General features: G+C 28.0%; 1 protein-coding gene across 15 annotated transcripts in view; it reads left to right on the plus strand.

Moving 5' to 3' along the window:
- LOC105838585 (vinculin) overlaps positions 1-25,214 on the plus strand; it is a 38,459-nt gene that overhangs the window by 8,865 nt on the left and 4,380 nt on the right. For 2 of the 15 annotated variants that reach the window (XM_036289982.1, XM_036289984.1), the window contains 10 exons: positions 4,937-5,365; positions 7,469-7,560; positions 9,564-9,657; positions 11,847-11,885; positions 13,210-13,281; positions 16,175-16,201; positions 16,693-16,817; positions 17,402-17,641; positions 18,583-18,673; positions 18,869-18,904. In XM_036289982.1, coding sequence (XP_036145875.1) covers positions 4,937-5,365; positions 7,469-7,560; positions 9,564-9,657; positions 11,847-11,885; positions 13,210-13,281; positions 16,175-16,201; positions 16,693-16,817; positions 17,402-17,641; positions 18,583-18,673; positions 18,869-18,904 — 1,245 coding nt within the window. The remainder of the gene's footprint in view (positions 1-4,936; positions 5,366-7,468; positions 7,561-9,563; positions 9,658-11,846; positions 11,886-13,209; positions 13,282-16,174; positions 16,202-16,692; positions 16,818-17,401; positions 17,642-18,582; positions 18,674-18,868; positions 18,905-25,214) is intronic. The other 13 variants (XM_036289983.1, XM_036289985.1, XM_036289986.1 and 10 more) reach the window with 13 other exon arrangements.

A 25,214-nucleotide genomic window follows, 5' to 3' on the forward strand; every position in this document is an offset into this window, starting at 1 on the left:
GTTTTTCCGCGATGCCGATTAAACGTGTGTGAAGTTAGCATCTCAAAGTTTAGCATCTCGTAAACAATTATTTTGCTCGGAAAACTTGAATTTTGAGGGCTAGACGTGAAATGCTAATCGAATATCGACAGTTTTAATTATTTTAACGCAGTTCTCATATAGTTCCGGACGCGTACAATAAGTTTCTAAGGAGTTCCGGTGATATAATTAATTGAAACATTTTTTAAACAATTATTTTGCCTGGAAAACTTGAATTTTGAGGGCGTGAGATGCTGTTCAAATATCGACAGTTGTATTTACTTTAACGCAGTTCTCATATAGTTCCGGATGCGTACAATAGTTTTCTAAAAAGTTACGGTGATATAATTAATTAAAACATTTTTTAAACAATTATTTTGCCCGAAAAACTTGAATTTTGAAGGCTAGACGTGAAGTGCTAATTGAATATAGACAGATTTATTTATTATAACGCAATTTTCATATAGTTCTGGACGCGTACAATAATTTTCTAAAGAGTTCCGGTGATATGAATAATTAAAACATTGTTTAAACAATTATTTTGTCCGAAAAACTTGAATTTTGAGGGCTAAATGTGAAATGCTGTTCAAATATCGACAATTGCATTTACTTTAACGCAGTTCTCATATAGTTCCGGACGCGTACAATAGTTTTCTGAAAAGTTACGGTGATATAATTAATTAGAACATTTTTTAAACAATTATTTTGCCCGGAAAACTTGAATTTTGAAGGCTAGACGTGAAGTGCTAATTGAATATAGACAGATTTATTTATTATAACGCAATTTTCATATAGTTCTGGACGCGTACAATAATTTTCTAAAGAGTTCCGGTGATATGAATAATTAAAACATTGTTTAAACAATTATTTTGTCCGAAAAACTTGAATTTTGAGGGCTAAATGTGAAATGCTGTTCAAATATCGACAATTGAATTTACTTTAACGCAGTTCTCATATAGTTCCGGACGCGTACAATAGTTTTCTAAGAAGTTACGGTGATATAATTAATTAAAACATTGTTTAAACAATTATTTTGCCCGAAAAACTTGAATTTTGAGGGCTAAATGTGAAATGCTGTTCAAATATCGACAGTTGCATTTACTTTAACGCAGTTCTCATATAGTTCCGGACGCGTACAATAGTTTTCTAAAAAGTTACGGTGATATAATTAATTAGAACATTTTTTTAACCATTATTTTGCCCGAAAAACTTGAATTTTGAAGGCTAGACGTGAGATGCTAATCGAATATCGACAGTTGTATTTATTTTAACGCAGTTCTGATATAGTTCCGGATGCGTACAATAAGTTTATAAAAAGTTCCGATGATATAATTAATAAAAATATTTTTTAAACAATTATTTTGCCCGGAAAACTTGAATTTTGAGGGCTAGACGTGAAATGCTAATCGAATATCGACAGTTTTATTTATTTTAACGCAATTTTCATATAGTTCCGGACGCGTACAATAATTTTCTAAAGAGTTCTGGTGATACAATTATTTAAAACATTGTTTAAACAATTATTTTGCCCGAAAAACTTGAATTTTAAGGGCTAAATGTGAAATGCTGTTCAAATATCGACAGTTGTATTTACTTTAACGCAGTTCTCATATAGTTCCGGACGCGTACAATAGTTTTCTAAAAAGTTACGGTGATATAATTAATTAAAACATTTTTCAAACAATTATATTGCCCGGAAAACTTGAATTTTGAAGGCTAGACGTGAAATGCTAATCGAATATCGACAGATCTATTTATTTTAACGCAGTTTTCATATAGTTCCGAACGCGTACAATAAGTTTTTAAAAAGTTCCGATGATATAATTAATTAAAACAATTTTTAAACAATTATTTTGCCCGAAAAACTTGAATTTTGTGGACTAAACGTGAAATGCTGTTCAAATATCGACAGTTCTATTTATTTTAACGCAGTTCTCATATAGTTCCGGACGCGTACAATAGTTTTCTAAAAAGTTCTGGTAATTTAATTAATTAAAACATTTTTTACACAATTATTTTGCCCGAAAAACTTGAATTTTGAGGGCTTGACGTGAGATGCTAATCGAATATCGACAGTTCTATTTATTTTAATGCAGTTCTCATATAGTTCCGGACGCGTGCAATAATTTTTTAAAAAGTTCCGGTGATATAATTAATTAAAACATTTTTTAAACAATTATTTTGCTCGAAAAACTTGAATTTTGAGGGCTAGACGTGAAATGCTAATCGAATATCGACAGTTTTATTTATTCTAACGCAGTTCTCATACACTTTCGGACGCGTACAATAAGTTTCTAAAGAGTTCCGGTGATATAATTAATTGAAACATTTTTTAAACAATTATTTTGCCCAAAAAACTTGAATTTTGAGGACTAGACGTGAGATGCTGTTCAAATATCGACAGTTCTATTTATTTTAACGCAGTTCTTATATAGTTTCGGACGCGTACAATAGTTTTCTAAAAAGTTCCGGTGATATAATTAATTGAAACATTATTTAAACAATTATTTTGCCCGGAAAACTTGAATTTTGAGGGGTAGACGTGAGATGCTGGTCGAATATCGACATTTCTATTTTTTTTAACGCAGTTCTCATATAGTTCTGGACGCGTACAATAAGTTTCTAAAGAGTTCCGGTGATATAATTAATTGAAACATTTTTTAAACATATTGTGGTCGTATATTCGAAATACGGTGAGATGCTATTATGTGATTTTGGAAGTTAGCATTTCATTTATAAAAATATATTTAAAATACGTAATTCAATGTAACTATTTTTGAAAATTATCAAGAACTGTAGAACTATACTGGATGCAAGTAATTCTGCAGTATTTTTTGAGATGCTAAACTTTGAGATGCTAACTTCACACACGTTTAATCGGCATCGCGGAAAAGCGGCAACAATACTTCGAGAGATGCGAGTATCGATGCCATGCCTTTTTTTAGAAAGGATAATTATTATTGCAATTGTTATTTTTAAAAAGTAAAAAAATAAATAGCGCGCGCCTGTGTTGTTCTAGTATTTTTAAATAATATAAAAATTATGAAAGAATTGAATGTTAAATTGTTCTATGCTGCATATGAAAGTAATACAAAAATTTGACCATGATTTTTTATCTGGATTAAAAATTACTTGAACAAGAAGTAGATATTAATAAATCCCCGCATAATATTTATACCATTGTGTAGCCCAAGAAGATCGAAGACAAAAAACTCTCTAAATTTTTTCGTACTTCGATTCCATGCGTACAGCTCTTATAATTATTGTCGGAAAAGGTTACACTTAACAAATCAAACTTTCGCCTAGGGATTCTTAAAGTAGAGTCTTTGCTTTTTAATTTAAGAAAAAGTTCATGTAATCATTTGGATGATTTATCGCAAAATATCTTTTAATTTCTGTAGCAGATTTTCTATCGTTTCTTTTGTTATTTGGACGATGTCTGGAGATATAAGTTTGTTGTCACTTTCACGAGTTTCAGGTATTATGAATGTTTTAGTATTTATTTTTGCACTCACTATGTTCGACTTTTACGCAATCTTGATATAATGATATGATGTGTGATGCAAAATTGACAGGATAGATTCGCGAAAGTGACGAAGCGTCGGTAATTCTGCAAGAGTATACGTCAGTTCTGCAAAAGTGACTGTATGCGTGTCGCAAGACGTGCATACGAGTGTGGTAACGAAGACAAAAGTATAAAAAGTGCTCAAATTTGTATAAAAGTCGTGCTGGAAAGTTTTTTATCACAAAATGTTTAATAATGTCAGCACGATTTAGCAACTTTATGCGCAAAAAAAATAACACGAAAAATACCATTTTCGATGCAACAAAAACATTTTTTGTCATCTTTTTTGTATCACTTTTTCACGCAAAAAGTTGCTGACGCTTTGTTGTTTTTACGAATCTAGCCTTGGCTAACCTGTCAATTCGTGTCATTTCGATACTTTTAACAAAAAATACTATGCAATACGTGCAGACTTTTTCCCACTCACGCAGTTAAACGCACTCTTGTTGAAAGAGACTTTCCGCATTTGTTACACAACGTACTACTATTTTTTGTTATGTGTGCGTGGAAATTTTTGTGTCATTTTTTTCTTTAGAAAGTTACCGATTTCCCATAACAGTTTTCTTACACAAGTAATTTATTATTTCACGGTGTGTTCTTTCAAGTGACATGGCCGTGCAGAAATACTTTTCTGCACGTTGACCTTGTTTTTTACATGTTTGCTACACTTGTATGCGCGCGATACGCATACGGCAACGTATTTTCGCAAAATTACCAACGACATCAGATTAGACATTGTTTTATATTAAGACTGCGTAAAAAAAGTTGAAGTCATATCAATAATAACATGGTTAGAAGTCGATATGTGGTTTTAACCACTATAGTATCAATAAAGAGAAATACAAAAAATCTGAATACCAAAACATTATCCAAAAGTTACACTGTATCTCCAGAGATTGTCTAAATTGCGAAAGAGACCACAAAGAATTTACTTAAAACTATATAGAAATAATGCCGCCTCGCATGTAATCTTACATTAAAAATAACAAATGTAAACTTACACGGGATATGCGTGATATGACGACTTAATGATCTGTCAAAAAGTAGAAACATTAATCAGGAAGTAGAAACGAGTTTGCATCTCTCTGTTTTTAAGGACTTTAGAGAGGATTGGCTATTGCTCATTTGTGCGAATAAACGCATAGAAAATAATCGACTTTCCACACTTGTTGCTACAATTTCGTTGTACTATTTCGTTCTTGGTATAAAATTTAATTCACAGACTGATATTAATACGTGTATTTTTATTCTGGTAAAGGATGAAATAAGAAATAGTCTTTTTTTTGTTGGAAAAAAACATCTTTTTTTATTTTTCTCTTTTTCTAGAAAATTAAATTGTTTGTGTTGTTTTAGGAAGTGGAGGAAATAAGAAGTTAGCCGAAGCTTTAGCCGCTAGTGCTTCGCAAGTGGAATCCTTGACACCGCAACTGATCAATGCCGGAAGAATTCGTATGACTTATCCAGATAGTAAAGCCGCGGATGAGCATTTCGAAAATTTGCGGCAGCAGTACGCAGAGACGATGCAACGGACACGAGCATTGTGCGACGAGGCGACCAATAGCGGCGATTTTATCAGAACGTCCGAAGAACAGATGCAGAAGCATACGTTTCTTTGCGAGGAAGCGATTGCTAAAGCTCTACCGCAAAAGATGGTCGATAACACAGCGTCTATCGCACGTCTTGCGAATCGAGTCATACTCGTAGCGAAACAAGAAAGTGACAACAGCGAAGATCCTGCCTTTATACAACGAGTAAATCATGCTACTGATGTTCTTCAAAATAGTACGTATACTTATATACACGGAGAGAATTTTTTGTTATATTTTACTGTAAAATTCACTACAAATTTTAACATGTTTGATAATGGGAGTGGGACAACTAGGCAACCTACTAAATATTATTGATAATGATAGGAATTTGTGAAATATACAACATTTTATATATTACATAATAAAAATTATCAAATAGATTGTAAAATTCTAAGACAACATTCTTACAATGCTCTTTGTAAAATTTACATATTATGTCGATAAATATCTAACGCCGCCTTTATTCTGCGAGGGATGCTTAGAAACGAATTGTCGGTCAAGTAGTGCACCTACCTACATTTTAGAGCATGCTTAATTTGTTCACCCGAAAAACGGTCACCCATCCAACTGTCAGCCACCCACAATGTTGCTTGACTTCGAAGATCGTACGCAACTTAACACTTTGTGATGATTTATGAATACTTCATATTTTTGCACTTATTTGGTATAGATCTTTTCAACAGATGTAGTCAGAAGAATGAAACGTGTTAATTTATATTTTTATAAATAAATATAAAGTTTTACAATTTTTTACTGATTTTTATATATTCAAAATAGCATATGGAATAATTTATGAAAAGATTTGTTCTTGCTTTGTTTGTGAAAAAATAAAAAATATATGTCATTTTCAAGATAATGTTTGAGTATTGTTAACCCTAGAACGGTATACCTATATTTTTCGACTTCAAACGTTTTACTGGATTAAAAATGTATCCTATTTCTTTCAAAATGTACTGCATTGAACAGATGAACTGAAATCAATCATTGTGCTACATGAATTTCTCCGTCTTTTTGATGAAAACGATGGTGTAATCCCCAATAATATTAATTATCATTAAACACGTGAAACATTAATTTAAACAAAATAAGGTTAGAAAAAAATCACAAAAATGACTTCTTTTTGAAAATCCATCGTATTTTCGTCAATTTTTAATTAATTTTAAAAAACCCAACAGTTTTGGAAAGGTAAGATCTTTTAGATTATTATTCTAAAAGATAGATGTAAAACCGAGATAGAATAGATTTTAGGTATTATTTAAAAAGTATAATTATTTTGACAGTTGGAAAAACGATATGTTGAAGAAAAATGAAAAAATAAAATTGGAAGATATTTTGTCAGTGAATAAATAAATAAAGTCTCTTTACGTCGACCCAACTGGCCAGTTTATTAAACAATTAATAATTACACGACGTTTCGATCCTTGGTTCGGGTTCTTATCAAGTGAAATCTACAACAATTACATCCGTGTCTTTTTTCTTTGCGAATTTACTCACAGTGTTATGATATGCCTGCACACATCATCATAGCATGGTCCTTGCACAATGCCAAATATAACTAAAATTATTCTCACAATTTCTATGTAGACTAAGATACTCATTTTTATTCTTATATTATTTTATACGCCCACGACTATTGCATTCCTCCCATTTCCCTGACACGGATGTAATTGTTGTAGATTTTACTTGATAAGAACCCGAACCAAGGGTCAAAACGTCGTGTAATTATTAATTGTTTAATAAACTGGCCAGTTGGGTCGACGTAAAGAGACTACTTTAAAAATAAAAAAATCGTTTAACTTTTGTTTAAAAAATTTTTTTCTATTTTTTATAGTTTCGAAGATATTTGCTTGAAAAGGAAAAAACCAATTTTTTTAAAGAGGTGTTTTACACCCTCAAAATGTAACTTTGCAGAAATAAAAAATGTTTTATGTTAGAAAAAAATTATTTGCACACATTTTTTCAAAATTTTCTATGTTTTTGGGTTGCCTAACCTTCATGATAAGAACTTTATTAATGATAATCAATTAATTTATATTTTGATGAACACAGACATTGGGAAAATAATGAGGAATATATTTCAGAAATAAAAAGTTAATATTAAACATACGTTGATTTGATTTTGGAGAATCCAATCAATGTGAGAGAAAATAAAAAAAGTTTGAATTTAAAATCGGTAAAACTTAATATAAAATTTAAAAAAAGTATTATTTACAATTTTTTGTAATTATTATTTAATTATTAATTATTATATTTTATATTAATTATTATATTGTATATATTATTCTATTATATCTAGGCGTTGCTCCAATGGTTCAAGATGCAAAACTGGTAGCAATGAATATTCATGATAATACTGCGGTATCACGCTGGAGAGAAAATAATCGCGCAGTATGTATTTCTTATTTTGATAGCATATTCTACTACATATTATAAAAATTAACCCTCTGCCTACACATGGAATTACGGTAACCACAGTCGATTTTGAAATGCCTGCTACTTAAAAGTATTATATTTAGCAAGGGGACGCTGGGATTAAGGAGGGAAAAAAGTTTGAATTGTGCTTTACTTATTCCTCTTTGGGCGTTGTCAATGTTCTGAAAACAACAGAAGTAGGAGCGTCAAAAGTGTGTGTTGGGGTTATAGTTATCCCGTGTGTAGGAAACGTAACAAAAAATGGAAAAGTTTCAAATTTGAAAGATAAGTAAAAGTTATTTTCATTACGTATTATTTATGCATACAATACTTATATATATTACCAATATCGCGATCACTTTGCGAAAATATGCTGCAATTGTAGTATTACAAATTAAAAATTTTTTCTATAACAAAAAATCTTTTGTAATAAATATTTTTTGTATTAATAATTATATTTTTGTGTATTAATAATTATGTTTTTTAAATAAATATTACTATTTTCTTTTATTATTGTGTTTGAACTGCATTCATTTTTTAATAATTCACATTACGAAATAAATATATTTTTTAAACAGAATCAAAAAACTGACGATAGATTCTTAAAGTACAACTCTTCCTCTTTCCATTGATCACCATTTTAATTACTTTATCTGTTTTTTTTTTTTTTTTTTTCCTAATAAATACGGGCGTTTGAAAAAAAAGCAAATTTTTACAAAAAATTTTCGTTCCTTTCTCATTCTTTTAAAAAAATATCTTTTTTTTAATATCTTCGATTTTTCAGCCAAGACCATTATAATTCTGAGATTTTTTCTTTCGATTAAAAAAAAGAAGTTAAAATTGATTAAATACATTTGGAGATATAAGTCAACGAAATTTTGGGATTAGCGTAACCCCTGTGTGTAGGAATCGGGAGAAAAATAAGGTGTGTAGGCAGAGGGTTAACATACATATTTGTATTTTATATATATATATATATATATATATATATATATATCAGATATATATAAATATGTAGAGGAAAGGCACCAAATTTGAAACAGTTTCCTAAATTGGAACTCCCTTATTTCTCGGAAACTAAACATCGCACCGTACGAATACCAATAAAAACATGATCCGCTTGATTAATTAAAAAAATAACCCGTATAAAATATTTTATACATTCATGCTCTTTTCTATGTAAAATCTACTAAAAACAAATTCGTCAAAAGCGAGAGTTTTATTTGCATAATTTTCTCTTACAAATTGCACAGTTTAAACAAGAGTGAGTGTATTATCAATAACATTACCATTATTTCACATGTTTCCTAAAACTTTTTTTCTCTTTTATATTTATTTTGTAGTGCAGTTGTAAACATAAAGTTGTCGTGTGTGAGTAAATTGGAACACTCCGTGAGATCACAAGTCTAGTAATGATAACTGTTACTACGCCATGATTGTAGTATAGCTAGGCTGTGATCGTAATTTTAATATATAACGTATATGTATAATAACCTAAATGTTTTGAGGCGAGATTTCACGAGAAACAATAGACGAGTCGAAAAAAGCGTGCCTGTTAAAAAATTCTTAGGCGAATCTAACGGAATAACGTAGAGAACTACATAATTTAGGTAAGATGTATAAATCAATAAAATGTAATATTAATACTTCGATCGTATATGGGTTCCAAATTAGGCGCCCATTTCGTCAGATGCCCTTTTTGACATGTATCACAAAAACAATAATTATTTAAAAAATACGAATCAGTATTATAAAAATTACTATATTGTTTGATAGAAGATACTTTTTAATTTAAATTAGTATTTTCAAAAGTGTTTTTCTAACCATTATTTAAAAAATATAGTCCAAAAACGAAGTGGTGTTCCAAATTCGGTGCCTTTCCTCTATAATAGAAAATGTATATATATCAAATATTGTGCATATTAATTTTTGTATATAAATGTTATATTTGTATATATTTATTATGATTATGTTTGTAGTTGTTAGCTAATGTTGGACAAGTTCGTAAAGCTATTATAGTCCAGCCAGATTTGGTGCCACCTCTAGAAATGTCACAGTTACATGTTAATGATGGTAAGTTTATTTTTTGATTTTAATACATGAAAATGATATATAAAAAAGTTCCTGATAAACCTTTTTTAACCTTTCATAGTCACACCTCCAAAAAGTTCCACATTGGTCACACTAAGGTATAACGTATCCCAGTCCATGTTCTTATTTGTCATATTGACAGTTTTTATTATTTTGACAATAAGAAAATACTAAACAAACTTGAAATATTGTTCTAAAATACTATTTAGTAGCGAATTAAAAAATTTGATTTTAACATGAGAAAAAAGTCTAATTTTCAAATAATAAGAAATATATTTAATATCACCGCTATGAGCCAACAGTAGATTTATGTGTATAATTAATTGTTTGAGCAAATACTGAACAAAGTTAGAGGAACAAAAGTTTGAAATAGCGCCAAATTTGTAAAAGTTGAGCAAAAAAATTTGAATTTTTGATATGATGTAGCCCGAAGTGTTGACTTGATTCCTACGAAGTCTTCCCACTGTGGGTTCAGTAGTTTCGGAGTTACGCGCCTCGAAGTAACCCCCTCCCCCGTCAAAAAGAAAAGTTGTAAGATTGCGTTGGGAAGGTACAGGACAATCTTCCAAACTGCAACCTTGCAACTTTTGTTTTTTGACAAGGCGTAACTTTGAAACTACCGCACTCACAGCGGGGAGACTTCGCAGGGGTCAAGTCAACACTTCGGGCTATATCATATAAAAAATTCAGATTTTTTGCTCAACTTTTACAAACTTAGCGTTATTTCAAACTATTGTTCTTCTAATTTTGTCCAGTAGTTTATTATCAACCGACAGCTCGCTGTACCTAAAGCAAGTCATTTTAACATGTTAAAAAACTTTTTTGTTATTAAAATGAAATCGATTGTTATTCTCTTTATTTTTGTGCATACTTTCATTATGTAAAAGATTTTTAAATTCTGTAAAGCCAATTTAAAGATATTTTCTAATAAAAAATGTCGTTGATTTGCTTTACTTCAAGATCTCCTTAAGGGGATGCTGAACTACTCGTCAAACTTGATCGAGGTCGATAATGTAGAGTTATTCGTGTACATTATTAAGAAAATTTTGTATGTATTTCTTTTACAGATTTAGAAATCCTTTTCTAGAATTAAAATTTATGTATTAATATCAGTTTATGAATTGAATTTCATACCGAGAATTTAAAAAAATTTTCAGATTGCTCTTTTTAGACACAAAATTTTCGCAATGCTGCAACTTTTTTATTAAGACGCCTACGCTTAATCTCAAAACATGGTATTGTTCTTTAATGTTTACTCGAGTGCAGATTTGGCTTGATTTATACGTACAAGATGCAAAACTTTTACATCATGCACATTTTGTTACGAGTCCACGCCAGAAGCCGACAATTAAAATTTTTTGTTTTTTGTACAAAATTGTTACGTCTGTATACTGTTATCATCTATACTTTAATTGTGGAAAAGGATTTTTAATTCTGTAAATGCAATTCAAAGCTGGAGCACTGCGAAAATTATCGGTAAAACAGACGACTTTAGGATCCCGTTAAGGAATTTTAAGTAATGACTCACAATCGGATACAAAGCGCCAAACTTTTTTGAGGTTTACTAGACCCTAGGTGATCATGAAGGGTTAATAGAAATCAAAACAAAATTGTTTTAAATAATTATCTTTTATGTTAAATAATTATAATTGATATAATTTTTAATTTAATTAATTGACACTATTTGGAAGGAAAATAATTAATTTTTGTTAATTTCTTTAATAATTTATTATATAACAAATATAATAAAACCTTATATAGAATTCTATAATTTAAAGATAATAAAATAAAAAGTATATTAAACTTATTATTTAATTAATAATTTATAGCTATTTTTACATATTAAGCAACTAGTACTGGTAAATGTAAATATGAATATAGATCATATAAAATAATATTTTATATTAATTACCAAATTTAATATTTGCTAAATAAAATATTGTTTCATACATTACAATTTTTACAAAATCGTTATTAACGTCAATTCTTATGAATAATATAAAAATAAATTTTTACAATAAAAATATATACGCATGTATATATATATAATTAGTGTATATATTATTTAGATAACAACATAAGTAAAATATGTACAATGTCACATTGAGAAATAAAATAACAATTTTAATCTAATATTAATAACATAAGTTAGTTGAATATATCTTTTACAGATCAATTACCAATCCGATATAATTATTCTAAAATTAAAGGTATCTGTTTTACGTAAATACGATTTATGCATGATTGTGTGCAATACAATTTTAGAGACGCATTTTATCTTTCAAGCTTAATTGATAAACTGAATTATATATACAATATGTATGTGTTTAATATTTGTGTGTTGTGTGTGCACAACTACAAATACATATACATATTTGTCATAACAACATTCTACTATGCTACTGTGATAAAAAATAAAATAAATTTTTCATTTAAACTTCGCGGGTACTATAAAATTATGAAATTATTTTTTTGTGGGTTGGTAGTACTGCGTCATCTACTTTGACATCTATGCAGTTTCATATCAATATATTCAATTGCTGCAGAGCTACACGTGTTTTTGTAAATATATAAAAGTGAGTTTTTTTATTTTTACTATGTCTGATTTTGTTAAGCAAAGAATTTGCATTAAATTTTGTTTGCGGAATGAATATTCTGCCGCGGAAACGTTGAGGATGTTGTAGAAGGCCTTTGGTGATAAGGCTATGTCGCAAAAAAAGTTTACAAGTGGTACAACGACTTGAAAGAAGGCCGAGGACGAGTTTAAGACGAACAGCGCCCCGGATGAAATTGAGTGTTTTTGGAACCAATCGAGATTTGACGCGTTTGAGGCACAAAACATCTTTTAAAATGGTTTGGATTGATCCAAATGAAATGCCCGCAGCATCAGCAAGGTCTTTAATTGTCAATTGACGATTTTCGAACACCAAATCTTTGATTTCCTTAATGTAGCATCGGTAGATGTTGATGATCGTCCGGAGCGCTATTCGTCTTGAACTCGTTCTCGGCCTTCTTTCAAGTCTTTGTACCACTCGTAAACATTTTTTTGCGATATAACTTTATTACCAAAGGCCTTCTGCAACATCTTCAACGTTTCCGCGGCAGAATATTCATTCCGCAAACAAAATTTAATGCAAATTCTTTGCTCAACAAAATCAGACATAGTAAAAATCGAAAAACTTACTTTTGTATGTTTACAAAAACACGTGTAGCTCTGCAGCAATTGAATATATTGACATGAAACTCTGCATAGATGTCAAAGACAGTACTACCAACCCACAAAAAAATAATTTCATGATTTTATAGTACCCGCGAAGTTTAAATAAAAAATTTACCTTATTTTTTTATCACAATATTTCATTGTATTCAATAAAATTGCTTTAATATCATTTTGCATTAACATTATTGCATTGATATTCTCTCGCATTCATTTTTATATGTAAAATGCAGATCAGAAAATAATAATTGAAAATTTATATTTATATTGATATATTGATAAATTATTGTAATATTAATTCTATTTACCTTGATTAGTAGAGAATCCCGATATTTTGTATCAAGAATTGGCTTCTGACAACGAATTAGACAAATCGATTCATGACGGAGGTAATTTATAACATTTGTTCCGTAAATAATCAAGTTTTATGTTTCAATGTTTTTAATGTTTTTTTCCTCGATAAAAAGCATGTAACAGTTGAATATTAAACTCACATTATATTTAAGCAAAAACGTTATGCATATAATTATAATTTTATGAAATATGCAGATGCAAAAGGAACAAGAATGTGATATACTTATTGTTTTTAAATAAAATGATTATGACACATTTTATTATATAATTGCATTTTAAGATTAAAATTTGACATAAATTTCTATTCTATATTGAGTAAATCAAACTGCATTTTGCTATTAATTTCACATACGATTTTTATAATATTTCATGATCATTATAATTTTGTAGATAATATTAACATTTTCGTTAATTTCTTGTTTATTATATACACTTATGTAATTATGAATATTATAAGTATAATATTTAGAAAAATTAGATAATGATAATTCATTGGCCTAATTCTAATTAGAAAAGTAGTTAGATCCGCTTGTGATGGTTTTTATCTAAGAAGCAGGCTTAGCTGCTTTGCCGGCTTCAACTTCATTGAGATATGAAGCATTTTTTCGATTATATTTTCAAATAGTTATTTATTTTTAGCAGCATTCAAGCAGCATAATGCTAACATAATATACAAAATATAACTACATGCATGTAAGAACATTCCCAGCAAACACCAATATATAATTGTTACATTGTTGTAATAGAACACTATAACAGGTAATAACATCAACATTATATCTAAACTTCATGTTAATTGTAATTTTTTATTTATCGAATGTTGCAGTTATGTAATATAAATGTAATACAAAACTGAAGTATTATGTAACTATAATATAGTAATCTAACCATTGTGTAGCAGTTACATAAATTAGTAAAATGTTACATAATTGTAATAAATTTTTATATTATATAGTTATAAAAATAATTAGTGTAATTTTACGTTTTTTAGCACATACAATTCCTAGGAAATCAAGTTCTTCAATTAATTTTATGAAACATAACAATTATATAAAACAATTTTTTTTACTAAAAATTTCAACTTACAAGGGAATCTCGCAAATCCGAAAATTTTAATTTTAATAAAACTTAGCATAAATATGGAGGGGATAAATACATGAATTTAGACATTTTTCTTTTGGGCTTATAAACAGTTTAAAGTTTAAAGGGTTGAAATCACCCTTCAACAGTTGAAAGTTTTTGTTATTTCTCGATATATCTTGTAAATCAAACGAGATATCAAAAAATATTTTATACAAAAGTATTACAGTATAATTACTTCTATTTAACTATGCTATTTATTTTTTGAAAAAAAAAATTTTTTTTGTTTACTTTTCATTTTTTTCGACGCTTTTTCATCTATCCATATTTCCGTTAGACCTAAAACATCGAAGTCTTCCAACTAATCCCAAGTCTCCTCATACTTATTCTCTAATCCTGCAACGTTCTAAAAACAGATTTTTACTCCTCTCCTCATTCTTCGCTTTTTTTTTCCTAAACCACCTTTACTTCGTGTTTTTTCCTCTTCTCTCTTCTTTAACTTCTCGTCCCGTTCATTCCATCTGTACCATTTCTCTTTCATATAAATCTTCTTGTATCCAATCTTAATACTTTTATCTCCTTTCTTTTTTCCTTTTTTCGCTATTTTTTACAACTCCTGCCCATATTTCTTTTTTAATTAAATCGTTCAATAAAAACTTACTCTTAATAAAAAATATTCTTCCTCAGGTCTTCCTTTCTTTTCATGATCTCATATACTTACACTCCCAGTTATCTAGCTGTAATACTTTTATTCTTATCTAGCTTAATCTTATTTGCCTTCCTGATTTTAACTTCAATTGCCAAATTCTCTTTTAAAAACTATTACTGCTTGTTCTAATCTTTCCTTTTTCCAATTCACATCTCTAACTACTATGTTATTTTTTCCGTCCGCTCTCTCTTTTTTCATTAATCCACTCCAAATCTGCATCTTCAATTTTTCTTTTTTTCATCCATCTTCTCTCTTTTTTTTCTTCCACTCGATTCTATTTCTCTGCCCATTTTTCGTTGATCTTATGTACTTCCTTTACATCTCTCCATAGTTCTTTCATTTCCAATAAATTTTCTCTAAATTCTTGTTTCATATTTCCTCTTTCTTTTACATATTTCTCTAATACATTCTCTTCTCCCTTGGTTTAATTCTTACTTGCCGCCAATTTTTCCTGTTGGCGCCATCGACCATTACACCTTCTTGTCCTCCTTCTATACTTCTGTTCTTTCCCGGCGCCGCCTAATCTTCTCACCTACCTTTTCCTTTCGATCTTCCTGGTTTTTAAATTTCTTCAACTTTCTTCCTATCTTTTTTTCCCTTTACGCCTCACTACTTTCCAGACTCTTTCGCCTGCCTCACTCTGCCTTTTACCGTATATACCCGTAAATTCTAATACTTTCTGACACAACCTTTCTCGATGCTGTCTCTTCGTCGCTTGCCCAACCAGAAGTGACTGATCTGTTTTATCAAGTTCAATAGCACGAGTTTATTACACGAAGTTAGAATCCCGCAAAATCAAAATTATATAATTCATATAACATGAAAATGGTAATTATTATGTAACACGCGATATTACAGTTATACTACTGTTTGTTTATTGCAACATATAAATAATAAAATAATGGTGTATATTGTATAACTGTTATAGTTTTATAACAGTTATATTGTATATATAACTTAGTATATGAAGTAAAGTTTTATACTTATAATACAATAATAAATAGTGTTACATCTGTTATATTACATGTTACTCCCATGTTATACTGCATTTATATTTTGTATTTGCTGGGCTTTCTATAAAATTTGTCTTATATTTTAATGTAGTGTATTTTCATTTTTAATGCTACACGGATTGCCAGTTTACTATAATTATAATATTGATGATGGTAATTATTTAAATATTTGTGCGGTTTCTTACAACATAATTTATTTATTCTTTCATATTTTCCTTTTTATTAATGTGCTGTATGAAGCATTTATGTAAAATAATTTATTTCAAGCTTATAATAAAAATAGTAAATATAGTTATATTATATTTAAAGATTGTAAATCTTGTATTTACAATATGAGTTTATTTGCTTGCAATTGTTTAAAAAAACCTATTTTATTAATGACAGCTGATCAAAGCAGTTTTTTATAAAATCTTATTTGTTGTTTGTAACGGATGATTTTATATTTTCATGTAAATTTTAAAATTTTTTCCACACAACAAAAAATGATTATATTTAAAAATTAACATTAACATTTTTTAAATATATTGATTATATGTATGTATGTATGTATATATATATATATATATATATATATATATATATATATATATATATAGAAGTTGCCATTAACATTTTTCAAATATATTTATTGACTATATATATAGAAGTGGCACCACCTCGTCCACCTTTGCCTGGAAGCAATATCCCACCTCCGAGACCTCCACCTCCTGAGACAGATGATGAGGAAGAAATGTTTATGCATGCTCCTCAACCTAATCAACCAATAATGGTAAGAGAAATGTTATTTAACGTATTTATATCTAAAAATTATAAAGTTTTCGGCAATAGATTGGAGAAAATTTAGGTAATTCTAGATTATAAAATAAGAATGAATAATAAAAAATCAAAAATAACAAAATTGTGATTAAAGCTTCGTGTTTTAAATATTTAATTACAAATATTTAAATAAAAGTTCCTAAACACGTGAATATTCAAATATATAATATAATAAAAATATATAATAAAATGTATAAAATAATTAATAAACGAAACCTTAATTACTATTTTATTATTTTTTATTTTTATTTTATTTTATCATTTAGGCCGGTATTAATAGTCGCGTCTTATATTTAAGATCATCTTAAGTACTGTCTTAAGATGCCATCAACTAATCACAGAGCCGTATTAGCATTGTTGCTTAAGACATTGTTTGAGACGATCTTGAAATAAAATTTGGCTATGAATGCCGGCCTTAGAATTAATTCCTTCTTAAATTTTCTTCTGTTGTCGAACAATCCTTGTATAATTTTATAAAGTTGTGTAATAAAAATGTGTATTATGAACAAGAGTTACATTACAAAATTTGGGATACAGATGGCTGCTCACGGCTTACATCAAGAAGTACGACAATGGTCTAGCAAGGACAATGAAATTATCGCCGCAGCAAAGAAAATGGCTATTTTAATGGCCAGACTATCAGGACTAGTTAGAGGTGAAGGTGGTAACAAACGAGATCTCATTGCATGTGCCAAAGCTATTGCTGAAGCTTCTCAGGAAGTTACTCGTCTCGCTAAAGAACTCGCTAGGGAATGTACTGATAAACGCATTCGAACGGTTCGTACATGCTGATTATGTCAATATCGTATTTAATCCTTGCTTGACAGAGTGGAGTCCTTAGAGAACCTCAACAATAAATGCCTATAAATCGGTCAGTTTTTATGCAATTAACGTTAAGATTTGCAAACAAGAATTTTAAGAATTGCGAATATCAAATCTGATGCCGAAAATGCAAAATAAAAAATGGCGGACCTAAAGTATTTATATCGTAAACTAAGGTAGACGGAGCATTAGCTGCTGCTGAGAATGTGGGGGGGGGGTGAAATTTGCGGTAAAGGGATAGTCCGGATAGTCATCGTAGTTCGATCAAATCACGCCCGATAATCTTCGATTAATGGTCGGTCGTATTTGGTCACGCTCGATAATATTCAACTAATGATTCGGCTATTGTTTGACTCATTTGCGACATCGTGACGCAGTTGCGACGGAATCAGCTACTATCGAACTACGGTTATTCCCCTTTTACCGCGGTTTTCACGCCCCTCTTTAATTTTTTATTTTTATAGTGTTTTATTAATTTTTTATTATTTTTTAATTTTTTAAATAATTTTTTTTAATCTTGACATTTGACGAGTAAATTTGTAATTAATGACCCTTTAGATAAATGTTTTCATGTATAATTTTTACATTTTGTAATTTTACGTTAATATGGATACTTAAGATTCGCCATTTTGGATCCGCCATTTTTAATTTTGCATTTTTGACATCAGATTCGAAGCCAACGATTCTTAAAACCCTTATATGCAAATTTTGACGTTAAATGCATAAAAGCGGTTTAATTTATAGACATTTATCGTTGAGGTCCTCTGAGGACCCCACTCTGTCAACGACGTGACAAAATAAATCTCCGTCAAGCGAAGGTTAAATAATATTTATGATTTATATTTAAAATATCTGTGTAATTCTAATACTTCTGATACTTGTAATAATTATTTCAGAATCTTCTTCAAGTTTGTGAGCGTATACCTACTATTGGAACTCAATTGAAGATACTGTCTACAGTAAAAGCCACTATGCTTGGCGCTCAAGGTACAGTACTGCATTCTTTTTTGTATATATTTACAATGTATTGATTATATTCAATAACAAATTACAATCGCTGGTATAATTAACTATTAAAGAATATTTATTAATAACGATAATATAATCTGTCTATAAAACATTGATTAATAAAAATAAGAATCATCGTATAATTAACGAAAGAATTAAATTATTTGTATATAGAGATACTTCCGACCTGGGAAGAGCTGATGCTTTATGGTAAACAAGTTGGAAACTTGCTTGATGTTATCTTTATATTCTTCCTTTTCGATGTTGGTTCTTTTGCTTTATTTCAAACTTGATATTTCTTGATTTTTATGCAATATACACAGCATTTGAAACACGCTTTCTACTTTTTTCTCGGAAAGGAATACAAGACAATGAAATACTCTATCATCCAATATATATCGACGCTATGTCGATAATTTTGAGACTCCTTGTGTGTGTGTGTGTGTGTGTGTGTGCGTGTGTGCGTGCGTGCGTGCGTGCGTGCGTGCGTGCGTGCGTGCGTGCGTGCGTGCGTGCGTGTGCACATACATACATACATACACAGGGAATCTCAAAATTGTCGACATAGAGGTAGAACGAATCAAATTAAGCAGAAAAATCCTCTACCATTTTGCAATTGTTGCAATAGTTAACGAGTTATTGCTTAAGAAAGAATAACCATTTTGCCCGGCCTACTGCCGAATACCGGCAACCGCGCGGCAGCACGAGACAAGATAAGACAGCCCAGCGAGACGCGCGTCCGCAGTCGCGAGAAAGTTGTTTATATTAAATGGACAAATTACACACAACACACACACACACACACACACACTTTAATATACTTCATTAATCTAGCGATCTATAAAACTAACTTTATTCCTTCATGATATTAATGACTAATTTTCAGGGTTGGCTAGTAACTAGTTAAAAAGTTAAAAGTTAATAATAAAGTTAAAAAATCAATAACTTTTAATTTAATTTAGTTAATTTTAAATTTAATTTAATTTTTAATTTTATTTTAATTTTAAATTTAATTTAATTTTTAACTTTAACTAGTTATTTTTGAAATATATTAACTTTAATTTATTTATAACTTTTTCCTAAAATTTTTATCTGGGCGAAAGAAAAAAATTATAAAATAAAAATGCATTCCTGTATGAATTCAATATTTTTTGTTATTTTATGTAACTAATATTGTAATTTAATATACAAATAAAATATTAAATATATTTGATGATCGATACTATAATTATGTTGATAATTTGAATTAAATAAATTATATAATTATAGCTTTTTAATTTAATATAAATTAAGCTTTTCAAAATTAACTTTTATTTTAACTTAAGTTAAATTAATCTTAACGTAACTTTAACTGACTTAATATTTTATTTATTTAACTTTTAACTTAACTGAATTAATTTTATAATCCATTAATTTAATTTAGTTAAAAAAATATATTAACTTATCCAACCCTGCTAATTTTATGGTTCAATGATACAATTAAAGGTGTTGACTCTAATTTTTATCCTTCATATTCTTGTTAGTTATATTTGAAAATGAGGAGGCAATAACAACAAACAATAACAGTGTACAACGAAACATCACACTTACAAGGATTGACTACCTAATTATGTATTAAACCGAGTGAAAAATTATACATAAGGATGTACACTAAAGACCGAATGACCGAAACTAATATGCCGAAACATTTGTATAGAAAATATTTTTAAGATAAAATACAACTAGCAAGCAACACCCAGCTTTGGCTCTATAAAAAATGGAACATTTTCCTTTTTTCTTTTTTCTATAAACCTCCATATAATTTAAAGAAAATAACCCAAAATCAGAGTTTTTACTCCTGTTTTGCGATCTGCAAATTTTTGCAGTTGAATTGCATATCAAATAATATCTTACGAGATATTATTTAAAAAATTTTAAGTTGAGCATAGGAACGATTTCAGAAATGTGAGAGGTCCAAGTGTTCGAAAATCAATTAATACATCAGCATCATATTCCTTGCTGTACTTTTTGCATCTATCAATTATTTTTGTTAATATATCGTATCCTAGAGTTTTTAGGTCGAAGATGAATTCGAACAGAGATTTTCACAGTTCAAAATGGCTGACTTAATATAGCCGAAAGTGAGTCTTTGTTTCCATCAACTTTTTGATAACTGAAAATATAAGATACATAGATCAATATATCCTCGTTTGGCACTAATGTTATATCAAATCGGTCCCATGAAAAAACCGGCCGCACTCAGTTTTCTCTCTAATAGTAACACAGTAGTGTATTCTATTATTATAAAAGAATGCACATCTCTCACAAAGTTAAACAATGATTATTATTAAAATGGTAAAATAAAACGAGAAATATAATATTAATAAAATAACAGTTTACACAAGTGATTATTATTACAATTAATAATAGATAAGTATAAGGAACGAAAAGTATAAGGAACATAAGGCTGATGCGTTAATTGATTTCGAACACTAAGGGAGAATTCATACTTTGGCAGAAAAACAGAAAGCAGAAAAGCAAAAAACCAATCAGAATTTGCGTTAGTAATCAACAGTTTCTGAAGCAAAAAAGCAGAATGTACTGTTTGCTACCAGCACGAGCTTTAATTGGCTTCTACTTTTCTGCTAAGGTATAAATTCTCCCTTAGACTCCTCATATCTTTAAATCCATGCTCCCATGCTCAACTTAAATTTTTTTGATTAATGTCCCATTATAGGATATCATTTAACATACAATTTGATTAAAAATTTGCGGACCACAAAACTGACGATTTTTGATCACTCTTTAAAACTTAAAAACCAAAGTTAAAAAATATTTTGTAGAAAATAAATTTTTACACGACAAATTTAATATTATTAGAAATATCAATTTATATAAATTAAAAAAATTATTTTAACATTTAGAAAATCGACTTAAAATATATTTTTTTGTTAATTTTTGTTCAATGTTACTTTATCAAGTTATAACGATTAAATGTAAAAAATTAAAAAAATATTAATTTTCAAGTTTATATAATTTAAAAATAAAATAACATAGAGATGAAATTAAAAGACATATTCAAATTTAGTTTTTTCCTCTATAACATTTCTGAAAAATCTCAAGCATACTAAAAAATTTTTTAACGATAGAGTATTAAAATGTATTTTAATGAAATATAAAGCATTTTACAAATGCTTTTTTTTTTCTTTTTTTTTTCCCCAATAATCTTATTGTCATGGTTTTTTCATGTATGTATACTACGGATTTATTTTTGCAAAAAAAATGTTATAATAGAAAATTATATTATACTTATTATTTAACTTATTTTTTTAATCATTTTTTGTCACTTGTGAGATACTTTTCGTTTAAATTTTTTAAATTACTTTGTACGTATAAAAAAAATACATATATATATTTCATTTTAGTATATATTTCGCCATTATCAATTAGTGTAACATATTTTATGACTTGAATATATTAAAGTACAGACGAATTCACATTTGAAATTTAAACAAATCATAGAGAAGAGAAGGCGATTATAGACTAGATTTGGAGTGATTAAATTTATGATACAGAGCCAAAGATTTTTGACATGTATTTTTGATATTTTTATCAAAAATACATGTAAAATACATCATATTTTTGTACATGATACCATGTACAATATGTAAAGATCATGGCACAATGAATTGTGTGTCTACTTTCTGTGTTCAAACTCCGATCTCATTTTTATTCGATTTCTATCTTTCGGAATACTGATATGCAAGATCCAAAGAACGTTAATTTTTTTATTTTTTAGACAAAAAAATTACTTTGAGAATATTTGTTGGTAGTATTCTATATTCCCGTATAGATTACATAATCACAATCTTTTGTCTGTCTTCAGTAAATTGTTAATTATATCCCAGATAGTACAGAAAATTTATCATAAATATTCATAAATATTTTACAAATTTATTTTCAAAAAATATTTTTTAAAAATTATATAATTATTTTTCATAAACCATTTAGAAATGATACAAAAATTATCATCAACAATATATAGAATATATTTTTAAAAAGTACTGAAAAATATTTATGATATATGAACTCGAAATATTTTTTATATTCTTTGATAATAATAGTATAAATATTTATTTTAAATATTTTTATAAATATTTATCATAAATACTTTTCCTTATAAATATTTCATAATACTTCGTGCTATCTGGGATGTATATTTAGTAAATGTTAATTATATTCGTTATGTATATTCGAATAAATTCTGCCCTTAACAACTACTTATAATATGATAAACCTTTATGATTAAGAAACTTGTATCGACAAAAATTATGTCACAAATATTTACGGAGTTATTTACATGAGACAAAATGGTGGTTCATAATTCCTTCTCTTCTCTATTATTTCCTTTCAATAACCATCTCATTTTTATCCTTTATTGCGAAATAGTGATTAATTACTTTATGCATGCATTTGTACGTAATTACTACAATTGGCATGTTCAATCACTAAAGTCAAGTAGATTTTTGGAAATTTTCGATTTATAAAACTTGAATTTTGAAGATATATCTTCGTATTACTATTTTGAAGATATATCTTTCGTATTGCTATATACAGCAATACGAAATCACTTATGTAGAATTATATGAATATTAAATATAGTCTAAATATCTATTTACATATAATTTTCTTTATTTGATTAAATGATTGTATAATGCACGTAACTATCTATCTCAGTAAGCAAGAAACATTGATCAACGTTTTTGTAATGTTAATTTCAGAGAAATTTTCTTAACATCATAACTTAATGTTTTATAAATATTTTTAAAATGTTACTTAATAATATTGCTGTCATAATATTATTAAAATATTTTAAAAACATTTATTAATATGTTTTGTAAATGTTATTAAACGTTATGACATAACTTCTGATAAACATTTAAAAAATATTACTTAATAATATTACTGTTCTAATATTATAAAATATACTAAAAACATGTGGCACATGTGTTTTAAATGTTATTAAACGTTATAACATAATTTTATAATATTTTTTAAATATTTAATAATATCTAATATTTCTAAATAATTTGACAGACATATAAATTAAAATATTTTTTATGTGTTTATAATATGATTTGTTATCATATAAATTATTCAATTTTTATATTTTGCTCGTACATATTATTTATATTTATGTGTTATATACGCATATATTGATCGATAATTACGTCTTTACTCTTTGCGCGTTAAAAAAAAAATGATTTCGGTTCTTTGTCTTCGTCTACTAATCATGTGTTTTGTGTTGCAATTTTTATATAATTAATAATGTTACACTAACTTTGTTATTAATTTAATGTTATGAATAACACCCTGGCGGAAAAAAAAATTCTATGAATATCTAAAAATATTTACTGAAAGTAAAAATTTGTAGGATTTTTTATTGTTTTATATAAATATTATTTTTTATAGAAATTTAAAAAAACCACAAATTACTATTTTCTATTAATATTTTATAATTATATAGTTTTATTTTTATCAGAAGAACAGAGCAAAAACATGTTTTTATTTCATTTCACATGTTAAAATAACATTGTGAAAAATGAGCTAGTTCTCAATCACTATATTCTTTTACTTAAAAAAATATATTTATAAATAAATATAAATTTACAATTCTTTTACTAATTTACGAAAAATTTATATTTTATAAAAATAAAAAAAGCTAAATTTATATTTATTTATAAATATAAATTTTTTTTAAGTAAAAAATATAGTGATTAAAAACTAGCCCATTTGAAAAAAAAATTATTTAACTACAAGTTTAATTTTTCTAGCATCTATTAAACTGATCTATAACAAATATGTATTCATGAGCATCAAGTGTTCATGGATCATCATAAAGTGTTAGGTTGTGTAAGATTTTCGAAGTCAAGCAACATCGACCATTCACAGTTGGATAGGTGATCATTTTTCTGATCGCAGAAATTAAGCAATGCCAAATGTGACTATGGTGGGGTAACCGTGCTTGTTCAGAAACAACGTAAATTTAATTTTTTTCTTACATTGTAATTATTATTTAAACATTTTCACAATGTTATTTTAACATTTTCGCAATGTTAAAAAATATAAACGCAATATTGTATACAACGTTAAAAACTACATACTTGGAAACGTTACTATGTTAGTAAACATTATAATAACATTATAATAACGTTGCAGCAATATTTTTACTTACTGGGTTACATATGTATGTTATTGTAAATAAAATACTTTTCACTTGGCAATTACAAGAAAATGTTCCGTTAGTAGTTTAGAATAAAATTATATTTGTATTAGTCTATATTATTCTTTCATCCAGCCCATCTGACATGATTGTCATTTGATACTTTGAATGAAACATTATTATCTCAGTTACATATTACAAATATAATTTTATAATCACATGATTGTAACAATGTATTAGTTTAAAAAATCTGTGTAAAAAATATATGCTGTATATGCTGTATACTGATATGCATATAATACACATGTTAAGTCCACA

The sequence above is a fragment of the Monomorium pharaonis genome, chromosome 7, assembly GCF_013373865.1.
Source record: "Monomorium pharaonis isolate MP-MQ-018 chromosome 7, ASM1337386v2, whole genome shotgun sequence".
In the NCBI taxonomy this organism is placed as follows: domain Eukaryota; kingdom Metazoa; phylum Arthropoda; class Insecta; order Hymenoptera; family Formicidae; genus Monomorium; species Monomorium pharaonis.